Source organism: Scleropages formosus, chromosome 1, assembly GCF_900964775.1.
Source record: "Scleropages formosus chromosome 1, fSclFor1.1, whole genome shotgun sequence".
Classification (NCBI taxonomy): Eukaryota; Metazoa; Chordata; class Actinopteri; order Osteoglossiformes; family Osteoglossidae; genus Scleropages; species Scleropages formosus.
In genome coordinates, this window is record NC_041806.1 from 12,512,724 (window position 1) to 12,525,062 (window position 12,339).

A 12,339-nucleotide genomic window follows, 5' to 3' on the forward strand; every position below is an offset into this window, starting at 1 on the left:
TAAAATAACTTTTACTTTGTAGATAATGTAATTTAAAAAAAAAAAAAAAATTAATAAAAATTTTAAAAACTGTACCACTGGCTGCTTGAAACCTTTTTTTTTATAAACCATTTTTCTCTCTACAGTACCTTTCAGAGGGTTCCAGATTAAGATGGAAACACCCGAAAATATGTGGATTACTTGAGGGGATGTTTACTGAAGAACAGATGCAGTCATTGCCCTGGTACTGTCAGGGTTAGGAATCAGAACACTGTGCAATTGTTGGACCTGCCCCATCCTTTGAGGTCTAATGACTGGAACAGTTTCAGTGGAACTGCAGGAAAATGGCAATATATGGTTTTTTTTAAAAATAAATTTCACATTACAGTAAGCCCCAGATTTGCAAAGTGAATTAAAATACCCCAAAGTAAATATGGCACGTGAAGCATCTCTTAATGATGCTATTTAATGGAGTGTGGGAGAACAGCAGCAGTTGCACTTGGAACTGCTGTTGGTGCAGTTGCTACCAGAAGGTCCACTTTTGTCTTTGTTCTGTGTTTGTAGTGAAATACTCTGCAAGTCTATTGGTTCATGTCTGGTCACACCCCGGTCCTTGTATGCTTAGTCTGCCACAGTATTTCAAAATGTGTAATTTAACTTTATCCATGATATGATGCATAATGAACACAGTTCACTTTAACATAAAATGTAATAACATAAATTTGTTTCACTTTTTTGTCCCCCCCACACCAGAAAAAGGAAAACCCTTCTTTATTTAGAATTGCTATAATGTATGTTTTATACACTGAAATTCCTTCCATACCAGTTCTTATGCCAATTCATGTTTGTTACAACCTCAGGTGTCTTGGGGTGGCTAGAACGTGAGATCAGGTGAGTGGTGACAAGGGGCCAGCCAACACATGTACAACTAGGAAGTGCTTAAGTGCAAGTCTTTTACTGCGTGGATAGGTGCAGATATTCGGCTGTATATACAGAATACAAAGACAGTGTTCAGGGGAAAAGGAACTGTGCCAACGCAGAGAACTTAGGAAAAACAACCTAACTCAAGCTAGAAGACTATCCTAGCTGTGAAATGAAACAAAAGGGTCTTCAGCATCGAGGATGGCATAACTAACCTGCTCTTTCTACTAAAAACCACCTCTCCCCTAATAGCTGAAATCTGTTTACTGGATATGTATGTCATGTGATGTGCTTAACTGTCCATGTTTTACCCAAGGTAACACTAAGTCAGTAGACAAATCATAACAAACCAAAGACAGACTAAAACACAAAGCAAGAAAGCCAATAAACAAAACACAAGCACCATATGACAGAAGTCTGAGTTTCTTGGGAAACAGTGAGGTTTTTAAGAGGGTGGAGTCTGGAAATGATTGGTCCAAATGAAGGAACTGACAACAGGACTGATGATGGGCAACAGATCTGTACAGGGAGCAAAAATAAACACAGAAAGGTATAACAAAATACGCTGAAAACCTGTACAGAGACATAGCACTTGCATCTAGGGGAAGGTTGTAGACAGCTTGAAGTCTGTAGTTCCCATCTTGTGATCCACCTGAACACATCATCAGTGATGTAATCTCAGGTCACTTAGTATTTTGGGTCTGGATTTCAGACTTTCTCCCAGCCAATCCAGTCAGCGTTACTCAGACCCCAACCTGTATTCAGGTAGTGCCTATTTGAACACATTGCTGACCTCTCCTGATCCACAGCCATCTACATTTTTGCAGCTTTAGTTGCAACTTTGGCTGACCAAACATACTATAGGCTCTACGGGAAGATATTGCAGCAAAGTCCCTGATCTTTCTTTCATAGGTATCTTTCATCTGTTGTTCACAGGGAACAGTAAAATGATATGCTCGGAAGTGTCTTGCAACATAATATCTGAGTGATAAAAGCCAAGTTGCCTTCTTAAGCCCTGATTTGGTAATGATTCTTCTGTTTCACAAATACTACACATTGCTTTGCTGCATAATTTTTATATTTTTAAGGTCCCCACCTTGAGCATCTGCTTGTTGCTAGTACAGTACTAGCAGATCTCATTTGGCACTCCTGGGGACATGCACCTGTGTTGCTCTCTTCACACTTAATGACTACAATAAAGAACTTCTGCCCAGCTTTATATTTGCATCTATTCATCTAGCTGACACTTCTGATTGATTTACCTACCTACAACTATTTACCAGTTTATAGTAACACTCAAGGATGTTAATGTAGTAGGTGATTTGAACAGCAGCTTTAACCACTGTGCTACCAGTTGGCCAATAAGCTTTATGGGTCACACTTTATACACTGCTTGGATCAGGAATGCCATATCCTGAGACTATGTCCACATGACTGGTTTCAACAGCCATGTTACTCCAACTCAATCATGTAACCAATTGGTCTTCCATTTCTGTGCACGCCCCACCCCGAATCAGCTTGTGCATCTCCATTCCATAAATCATCACTGTGATGACAAATGACTCAGACCAACTCGGATACAAGCCTGAAAACCTGCAATTTGCAACTGTTTCTTCTACGTGAAAGTCTCATTTACATCTCATGATGCATGTTATTTTTCCATTAATGGCACACAGTATGGTGTGTTAAGGGGTTAAAACATTATGTGAATAGGTAATGAAACTTTTATGCAGCTATTTGTATGCCATATAGCCTAAAGATTCATGTAGTGGAATGTGACAAATGACTATTCTAGAATCATGTCTACATCCAAATCTCTCCTGTTGATGTAATGCATGGTTTCCCCCCCCCCCTCTGAGATATACATCAATTTGGGGAAAAGCATCTGCTAAATTAGTAACTGTAAGTGGAAGACCTTGCCATATTTAGGGCATCACTTTGAGGAGTGTTAAAATTCAACATGAAACTTTTGTTTACTGCAAAAAAAACCTTTCAAATCACACTTGGTAAGAAAAAAATGGAAAAAAAAATCATATATAATGGATTGGAATTACTGACTTCATAAAGTATGTGTGCGGATAAAACCTGGCTTGAGGAAGTGTCACAGCACAAAGATATTGCACTTCAGTTTCGTTTTCCACAAGGGGGCAGTGTCCTACTTTAAATATACAAAGAAATTGAAATAATTGAAATAAATACACACAGCTACAGCTGTAACTGTGACAAATGTCTTACTGTAGCTTTTATTTGGTAGCTTAAAAAATACAGTTAATTTCTTTAAAAATAAATGTATATACAATTTAATATTTTCATAGAACTAATACTTTCGCAAGGCTTCTTAACAGGACAAACTTTTGGTAAAAAATTTTTAAACTTGCAAGGGGCACAAGTGATTTACAGTGCTTTTCATACATATAAAACAGTTAACAGTATAGATACACATTCAATGTACGGACATGTGAAGAAGTAGAAAATTGCTGGTTCCACAAAAATGAATGGTACTTCTGTTTTAATGCTTCAACCTGAGAAACATCAAATGCACATTGATAGTTACATAGAGGTAAATATGAGGAAATGAAAAATGCTTAAGTGACAGAATTCAGACAAATAACATCTACTTCAACATTCTCATGGAGAAAAAAAGGCAAAACAAATGTGTAATTACTACTACCATTATGTAATCCTGTGTAATTACTTATTTTGATCCGTTTCGCATGTGGGTATATGAGCATATTTGCCCTCAAAGGACACATTTTCCTGCTGATGCGCAAATTTTACAAAAGTTACGAAGAACTGGAAAGTTTAATAATTAAAAAAAAAGTTGGTCCACATATTACATGCTGTTTCACAATCTTGTATGAACAGCCCATGAATACTATTGCAGGGCACCAGTGCAGTTCTTTAAATGGCTGTAGAAAGCTCCAAATGCAAATATTTTGATAACTCAGAATTCCAAAAGTATGTTGTTCTTCACAAAAAATTCCTGTCCATACTAAAACACTGCAAATGAGGTAGTAATACACAAATACAGTTGCAATATGTAAAAATGCTCTAATATTTTTTATATACAAAGAAAATTTAAGTCGTAAAACATCTAAATTATTTTTCAGATTTTAGAAGGTTCTAAGTTCCCATTTGCAGGGACTGATGCAGATATTGCACAAAGTTCCATAATCACCCCTGAGGTTTGACACCAAACACACACACACACACACACACACACACACACACACACACACACACACACACACACACTGTTTGAAGCCGCTTGTCCCAAGCAGGGTCACGGCGAGCCGGAGCCTAACCCGGCAACATAGGGCATAGGGCTGGAGGCGGAAGGGACACACCAAGGACAGGACGCCAGTCCGTCACAAGGCACCCAAGCAGGGACTTGAACCCCAGACCCACCAGAGAGCAGGACCTGGTCAGACCCACTGCACCACCCCCCCGACACCAAACAACAGACCCCAAAAAAGTTCTGAGTCGCAGCAGTCATTACCGTTGCCTTCCGTTTGTTGAAGCAAAACACAAGCACATAATCAAAAAAAAAGCTTATCAAGCTTTTCAGACTTGCTGAACTGCAATTTAATATGCATATTCTGACTAGTCAGTAAGATTTTAGCATATTACTTAATACACAAATTAATACTGATGCAAGTTAATCAAATTACAAAAGTATGTTTTTAACTTAAAATCCTTGAGTTTGGATTAGCTGTGGATAAAAAATAAACATCTACCACTTTGTAGCAGATGAATTTCCTCATAATGTCAAAGGAAATCAATATGCTTTTGTGCATTTCTTAAAAACAGGAAACCCTACTACTATGATAAGAAAAAAGTTTACCAAAATATTCTGCATGCATAGGTGAACAGCTCTGACTGGAGGGAGGATTTGGGGTTACAAAAGAAATGTTAGTGTTTAAAGGGAGAGGTGAGATGCAATTGCTGTGTTACTAATGAAGGCACAAAAAAAAAAAAAAAAAAAAAAAAAAAAAAAAAAAAAATCAAATTTCAACAACATACTTAAAAATTTACATCTTTAATATAATAGCTTAACTTCTAACTGGTGTTAGAAGGGGCTTGGCAGTTTTTCATAAAACAGTGTCAGTTTTCCTTCCTACTTTAGGTATTTAGGGGCATGTAACATTTACATATATCATTTTCCATATCAATACTTGAACATGTGGATCACATCTAAATTTACATATATTAAAAAAGTACACCATGGTTGAACTGAGAATGAGTTTCATTTTAAAACATCAGTTTAAAGACTTGTTGTGAAGGTCTTTTATATTTATGAATGTAATTTTATAGTGGTGTAAAGCCAAATGGATTTAAAAATGCTATTATTTAAACCCAATGGAACACAGCTCAGGAAGTACTCTGAGCTGTGTTTGCTTGTTTGGGACTAATGGGAAAGTAGATGAGACAAACACACAAGACCACTCTCTGACTTTCTGGCCACTGACAAAGGCTCTTGTCTTATTTGTTACAAACAAAAACAAATATTTAGCCAACATTGACAGTTTTGTATTATTTTTTTGAAAAAAGATATGACAACTTCATCTCAAGGCCCAGAAAGGCAGGGAAGTAGGTCATTTTCCAATGTCAGGAAGACACTGCATTGCTATTCACAAGGCAGGCCATTGCCAACATTACTTTTGAAAATTATATAACATCACAAATTGCAGAAAGTTAAAAGGGTCACATTCACGAAAGACCTGAAGTCTGCAAATGATTATTTGCTTCCAGCATGTGACTAAATCTCACTCAGCAGCTGTTACAGGAACGTGTACTGGTTGTCGATGGCTCGTTTGCAGCCCCTGTTGGAGGGGTCCAGATCGTAGTCTGAGTTGCGCTGTGGCAGGAGGGTGGGCTGAAGGTTGGGATGTTGCTGCTGAGGGCGCCAGCCCACTGACTCGCTACGGTGCAGGCCGTCTGCGGTAGGCCGTTCTTGGATCAGTAGGCTCTGCTGGAGAAGCTGCCCTGGAGGGAGTGCTGAGCCAGGGGGACTGCTGATCACAGGGTGTGAGCGTAGCCAGCTGGAGGGCCCACAGTGCATTAGATTGGGCTCTGAGCTCCAGCGATGTAAAGAGAAGGGCATCAACATGGCACTGCCAGGAGAACTCTGACCTGGGGATACATCAGCACAGCTACTGAAATCATTCTTCAATATTATCACTTCCAACATTATCACTATCATTCTTTCAGATGAGAAACATGCAACGTCTTCATTGCATCATACAACAGACATGGGGAAAAATACTATATTTGACCACTGACTTCTATATTCCTGTTAGTAATCTCAGAAAGACAGCTGAATGAGATGAACAATTAAAAGACGCACAAATTGCAAAGGAATAAGTTTTACCAGCATAACCAAATCATGGTGAGCAGTGACAAACGACAAAAAATTACACTAAGATTGCATTAAATGAAGTGATGTGTAAATTATATTTTTTTAAAATAACTGCTCTGTGAAAAAATATATGTAAAAGCATGCAACAAAAGGCAGATACAAGGATGAAGTTGCACGTGTATACATGAGTGTGCAGTGTGACAGCTAGCATTTCCTCTTCTCAGTGAAGTTCTCAGAAGTAGTCCTAACCACCAAGTAGTAGAACTGATCAGATCCTGCATTTTCTAGGTAGCTGAAAGTCCTCTCTTGTACATCTACAGGCTCAATTATTTGATACAAAACACAACAGTTACATTGCAAAGGTATCAGCAAAGGGGAATGGTACAGCATTTCTTTCAGATGCATCATGAATTTATCTTTGATAATAAATGGACCCATGACAAAGTTTTTTGCAATAACTTGATTTGTTCTTAATGCACTGGCATCTTTATAGTTTGAAGTCCATTTATTCATAGAACAACAGGCAAAGAAGTGGAAAATGTATAGTTAAAAATAGTTTTGTATCACACGGCATGCAGAGTACAAAAGGGTCTGTTGTCAAGCTCGAAAAACGGATGTGAAAGAATTCACACACTACAGTTTCTGGGAGCAGAGACTTGAAACCAAGAGCTTGCAGGCTTAAATCCAAGCAGAAGCCCTAACTATGAACTAAATGTCCATCCATCTATTCATCCATCCATCCATCCATCTTGTCCTTCTAGGGTTGCAATGTCAACAGGGAAAGCAGAGAGGCCCAGTTGCCCCTGTCCCCCACAACTTCCTCCAGCTCAGCCTGGGGGATCCCCAGCCATTCCCAGGCCAACTAGGAGATATAATCCCTCCAGCGGTTTTTGGGCCGACCTCGGGGCCTCGTCCCAGTTGGCTGTGCCTGGTATACCTCCAAAGGGAGGCGTCCAGGGGGCATCCTTATCAGATGCCTGAACCACCTCAATTGACTCCTCTGGTCTGGAGGAGTAGCAGCTCTACTCTGAGTTTCTCCCGAATGTCCGAACTCCTCAGCCTGTCATGGAGAGCGAGTCCTAACACCCTGCAAAGAAAACTCATTTCAACTGCTTGTATCCACGATCTTATTCTTGCGGTCATTACCCAGAGTTCACGACCATAGGTGAGGGTAGGGACGTAGACCGATCGGTAAATAGAGAGCTTTTGCCTTATGGCTCAGCTCTCTCTTCACCACTACAGTCCGGTACAGGACCCGCATTACTGCTGCCGCTGCTCTCAGTCTGCAGCCAATCTCACGCTCCCTTCTCCCCTTACTCGTGAATAAAACCCCAAGATACTTAAAATCCTCCACCTAGGGCGAATTCTTTCCCCTTACCTGAAGGGGGCATGCCATCCTTTTCTGTGAGAGAACCATGGACTCAGACTTGGAGGTGCTGATCCTCATACAAACTGCTTCACACTCGACTGCAAACCGTTCCAGTGCGTGTTGGAGCCAAAAAGACGTCATCATCCTCAAAAAGCAGAGACATCACCTTCCGACTCCCACATATAATGCTCTCCTGACCTCGACTGCGCCTTGATATCCTGTCCACGAAAACCACAAACAGGAGTAGGGACAAGGCACAACCTTAGCGGAGTCCAACACCCACAATGAACGGGCTTGACTTAATGTCAAGTATGCGGACACAGCTGTCGCGCCGTGTGTACAGAGACCGAATGGCCCGCGGTAGTGACCCCAGCACCCCATACTCCCTAAGCACCTCCCACAGAATTTCTCGGGGAACACGATAATAGGCCTTCTCCAAGTCCGCAAAACACATATAGACTGGATTAGCAAATTCCCATGCCCCTTCAATTATCTGTGAGCTGGTCCAGTGTTCCATGGCCAGGATGGAATCCGCATCGTTCCTCTTCAATCTGAGGTTCAACTATCGGCTGCAGCCTCCTTTCCAGCACCCTGGCATAGAGTTTCCCAGGGAGGCTGAGGAGTGCAATACCCTGATACTTGGCACACACTCTCCGGTCCCCTTTCTTAAAGATAGGGATCACCACCCCAGTTCGCCATTCCAAAGGCATTCTTACCGAGGTCCATGCAACATTGCAGAGGCGTGTCAGCCACGACAGCTCCAAAACATCCAAGGCCTTAACCAGTTCCAGGTTAATCTCATCCACCCTCAGTGCTTTGCCACTGTGGAGCTTTCCAACTACCTCAGTGACATCCACCAGGGAAATGGACTCTGATACCCTGGAAGCCTCTGGCCTTGACTCCTGTAAGGGAGGCACATCTCTCGGGTTTAAGAGTTCCTCAAAGCGCTCCTTTCACCTCCCAAGAATGTCCTCATTTAAGGTCAGAGTTTCTCCACTTTTGCTGAGCACAGCTTGAGAGAAGCTCCTCCGACCTCTCCTTAGCCACTGGATAGTTCTCCACAACCTCTTTGAGGCCGACCGAGAGTGATTTTCCATGGCCTCTCCAAACTCCTCCTATGCTCTGGATTTTGCTTCTGTAACCGTAGCCACTGCTGCCTTTTTTTTGCCTGCCGGTACCTATCTGCTGAGTCAGAAGTCCCCAGATCCAACCAGGCCCTAAAAGCTTCCTTCTTCAGCTTGACGGCTTCCCTCACCACCGGTGTCCACCAGCAGGTTTTTGGGTTGCCTCCATGACTGGCGCCAACAAGCCTTTGGCCACAGCTGTGCCTGCCTGCTTACACAATGGAAGTTTTGAACAGGGTCTATTCAGACTCCATGTCCCCTACCTCCTTCAGGACATGAGAGAAGCTCTCTTACAGGTATGAGTTAAAACCATTCTGGACAGGGTCCTCTGACAGTCGTACCCAGCACACCCTCACTATACGTTTGGGTCTACCAGGTCTGTCCATCAGTTTTCCCCACCATCTGTTCTAACTCACCACAAGATAGTGATCAGTTGACAGCTCAGCACCTCTCTTCACCCGAGTGTCCAGAACATGTAGCCTCAAGTCAGATGAAACGACTACAAAGTCGATCATTGACATCTGGCCGAAGGAGCTCTGGTACCAAGTAGACTTATGAGCATCCTTGTGTTCATCAAGCACGGCGTTTGTTATGGACAAACCATGACTAGCACAGAAGTCCAATAACATTTCATCATTCAGGTTTAGATCAGGAAGGCCATTCTTCCCAATCACCCCACTCCCGATTTCCAGTCATTGCCAACGTGAACATTGAAGTCCCCCAGCAGGACTATGGAATCTGTAGGTGGGGCCCTGTCCAGAACCCCACCCACCCACCCTCTCCAAGAAGGTCAAATACTCTGAACTGCTGTTTGGTGTTTGTTTGAGAGACAACAGTCAAAGTTTTCCTCCTCTCTGTGACCTTAAGTCGCATTGAGGCGACCCTTTCGTCCACTGAGATAAACTCCAACTGTATAGAAGCCAGCCAGGGGCTTGTGAGTATCCCCACACCCGCCCGGCATCTGTCACCCTGTGCAACTCCTGAGTAGGAGAGAGACCACCCCCTATTGAGGAACTTGGTTCCAGAGCCAACACTGTGAGTGGAGGTGAGCCAAACTATACCTAGTTGGTATCTCTCAATCTCCCGCACCAGTTCCTGCTCCTTCCCCCAGTGAGGTTACATTCCACGTGCTAAGAGCCAGTTTCTGCCGCGAGGAGTTACGACGCCACGTGTCATCCTGTTTTTTTCTGCTGCCTGAAAATTATTGTATTTAACTCCCATGTTGGACCTTGCGGGTGGTGGGCCCACATGGCCCCCCCACATTGCCTTTTCGGGCTGAGCCTGGCCGGGTTACGTGGGCTGCCCAGCCACCAGGCGCTTACCTAGGAACACTACCCCCAGGCTTGGCTCCAGAGGTAGGTAGGTCCCGGTGACCCTAATCCAGGCAGGGTAAATGTTGTCTCGTCTACTTTTTTCACAGGAGTTTTTGGATCATGTTAGTCTGGATCTTCACTTCAGACCTGTTCGCCTTGACTCCCTATCAGAAGCATACTACTCCCAATGATATAGCTCTTGAGATCCCTAGATCACGCAAGCCAACGACAAGGCCTCGATCCAGGAAGGGTTTTCCATAAATGTATAAATACAAAACTCCCTTGTCCAAATTGTATATGAGGCCCCAAAAAAAAAAAAAACTTTTCAGGTCATGCTATTGTGCTCTTAAGTACTGACCTGGTAAGGAAGAGCCAGCCACCACAAAGCTAGAGAGGGTGACGTCACAGGCAGCACCACACTCCAGTGGGATGGGGTACAGGCGAAAGTGGCTGAGCATATCCACAACAGAGGAGAAGCGCAAGTGCTGCACCCGGCACTGGCCCCACTCCGTCAGCGAGAGACGCAGGTGCTACAGGAAGATAGGCATGGATGAAGGGATGACAGAAAAAGGAAGGAGGGGAATGAAAAACAAACTGATTTAGAAGAAAGCTTCATGGGGTCTTAGGCCTGTGAAGACCATAGTCTTATGAATAGTTATTACAAATTTGAATAAACACACGCCTGCTTAACCGTCACTTTTACATTTCACAGACCACTTTTTTACAGCTTCAGCTGTAGCACACAACTAAGTTCATAAATGTTTTTTTTTTTTTCCCCAGTGAATGATAGGAACATTTTTTTGATTTTATATTGTGTCTCTTTAATGGTTTCAACAAACAGGTGGACCCAAAACTAAACTGACAGCTTTATCTCCTGACTTTCAAACCACGCATGCAACATGAAAGAGATTCAAATATCACAAAAATTTTATTCTTGTAAATGTGAAATGTCTGAAGCAGATATTTAGCTCTGTTACAGGTGAGGGCTGACCTTAGCCTTGCCTTGGAAATTAAAGGTGAGCACGTAGTCACCCCGTCGTGTTTCACTCTGGCGCACAAGGAAGACACCGTGGCCATCCAGGCCAGGGGTCTGCACCAGATAAGCAGCCTTGACCCGTGAGATGGGCCCATGGAACCAGGGGTATGAGGACAGAAAATGATCTGTCTTTTGGTAGGTCTGATCAGATGGAACAAACTGTGGAGACCCTAGGATAGAAGGAAACATCCAGATTGGTAGAACATGGAAACTTTGGTTTGGGGAAAGGAAACCTGTTCTATTCCAATATCAGTTCTGAGTGACATGCCGCCCCAACAGACATAGTTCACAAAAGGAGAATAAAGAAAACAGATGTAACATACATCTGCCAACTTAGCTCACGGAAAAAAATTCGAGGGAGGGCAAAATGGAAGGACTTTAATGTTAAAACGAAAATTACCCAACAGTTCCCAACTCAAGCTCCTATCTGTAATGACTGACAGTGCCAATTCCAGGCAAATTAGGACATAGGCATGGTATGAACTTCAAGACTGATGGAATCAGCTTGTGCTTGTTCACATAAAAAGTAATTTTTAATGGTGTACATATATGGGGGGGGGGGGGATCAAAGTCCCAAAATCCATTTCATATTAAATATGCCCAATGTTTGCTATGGCAGTATGTTTCAAACCTGCTTGCCTGTGGTCATACCCACCCTGGCCCACTGATTCTGAGCTTCCCCTCCTGGCAGCAGCTGTTGTGTCACCAGATGGAAGACTGAGGAACCCCAAATCCGTGCTGTCAGACCTAAAACCACATACACAGAAACATGTGTATAATCAGAATCAAGCCCATCAGAAAAAGAAATAAAAACTGATAAAGAGAAGTATCATAGATGGAACAATGAGAGGACAGTGACTCAGAGCTTGCACAGCAATGAGTCCAGCAGAACAGAAGTGACCCAATTGTTTGACTGTGAATAGGAAATGGAAACTCAATGACCCAGTCCCACAAAGGCATTTGGTTTTTTTTTTTTTTAACAAAAGCAGCTTCAATAAAATAATTGCCATTCAGAAGAATCACACAAAATAAATCACCATGGTTCAAAATAATGAATTAAGCAGAGATACTATCATACACAACATTCACTGTCCATGTACTGACTGCTTACAGTAAGTAATTCAGAGGAGATATATAAAATAGCAGCACAAGGCACAAACACTATGAAATCATAAAAATTTATTAGGTTTTTCCTTTTTGTGTCTTTCTTGGGGGATGTTGGTGGTCAAGCCCAAAGT

The 12,339-nt window shown here is 42.4% G+C and overlaps 1 protein-coding gene across 1 annotated transcript in view; it reads right to left on the bottom strand.

Moving 5' to 3' along the window:
* Nucleotides 1-4,617: 4,617 nt before the first annotated feature.
* Nucleotides 4,618-12,339, bottom strand: part of sh2b3 (SH2B adaptor protein 3) — a 35,469-nt gene continuing 27,747 nt past the window's right edge. The window contains exons 5-8 of the mRNA XM_018752812.2: nucleotides 11,757-11,848; nucleotides 11,057-11,271; nucleotides 10,424-10,595; nucleotides 4,618-6,033 (exon numbers count right to left, since the gene is read on the bottom strand). Coding sequence (XP_018608328.1) covers nucleotides 5,681-6,033; nucleotides 10,424-10,595; nucleotides 11,057-11,271; nucleotides 11,757-11,848 — 832 coding nt within the window. The 3' untranslated portion in view covers nucleotides 4,618-5,680. The remainder of the gene's footprint in view (nucleotides 6,034-10,423; nucleotides 10,596-11,056; nucleotides 11,272-11,756; nucleotides 11,849-12,339) is intronic.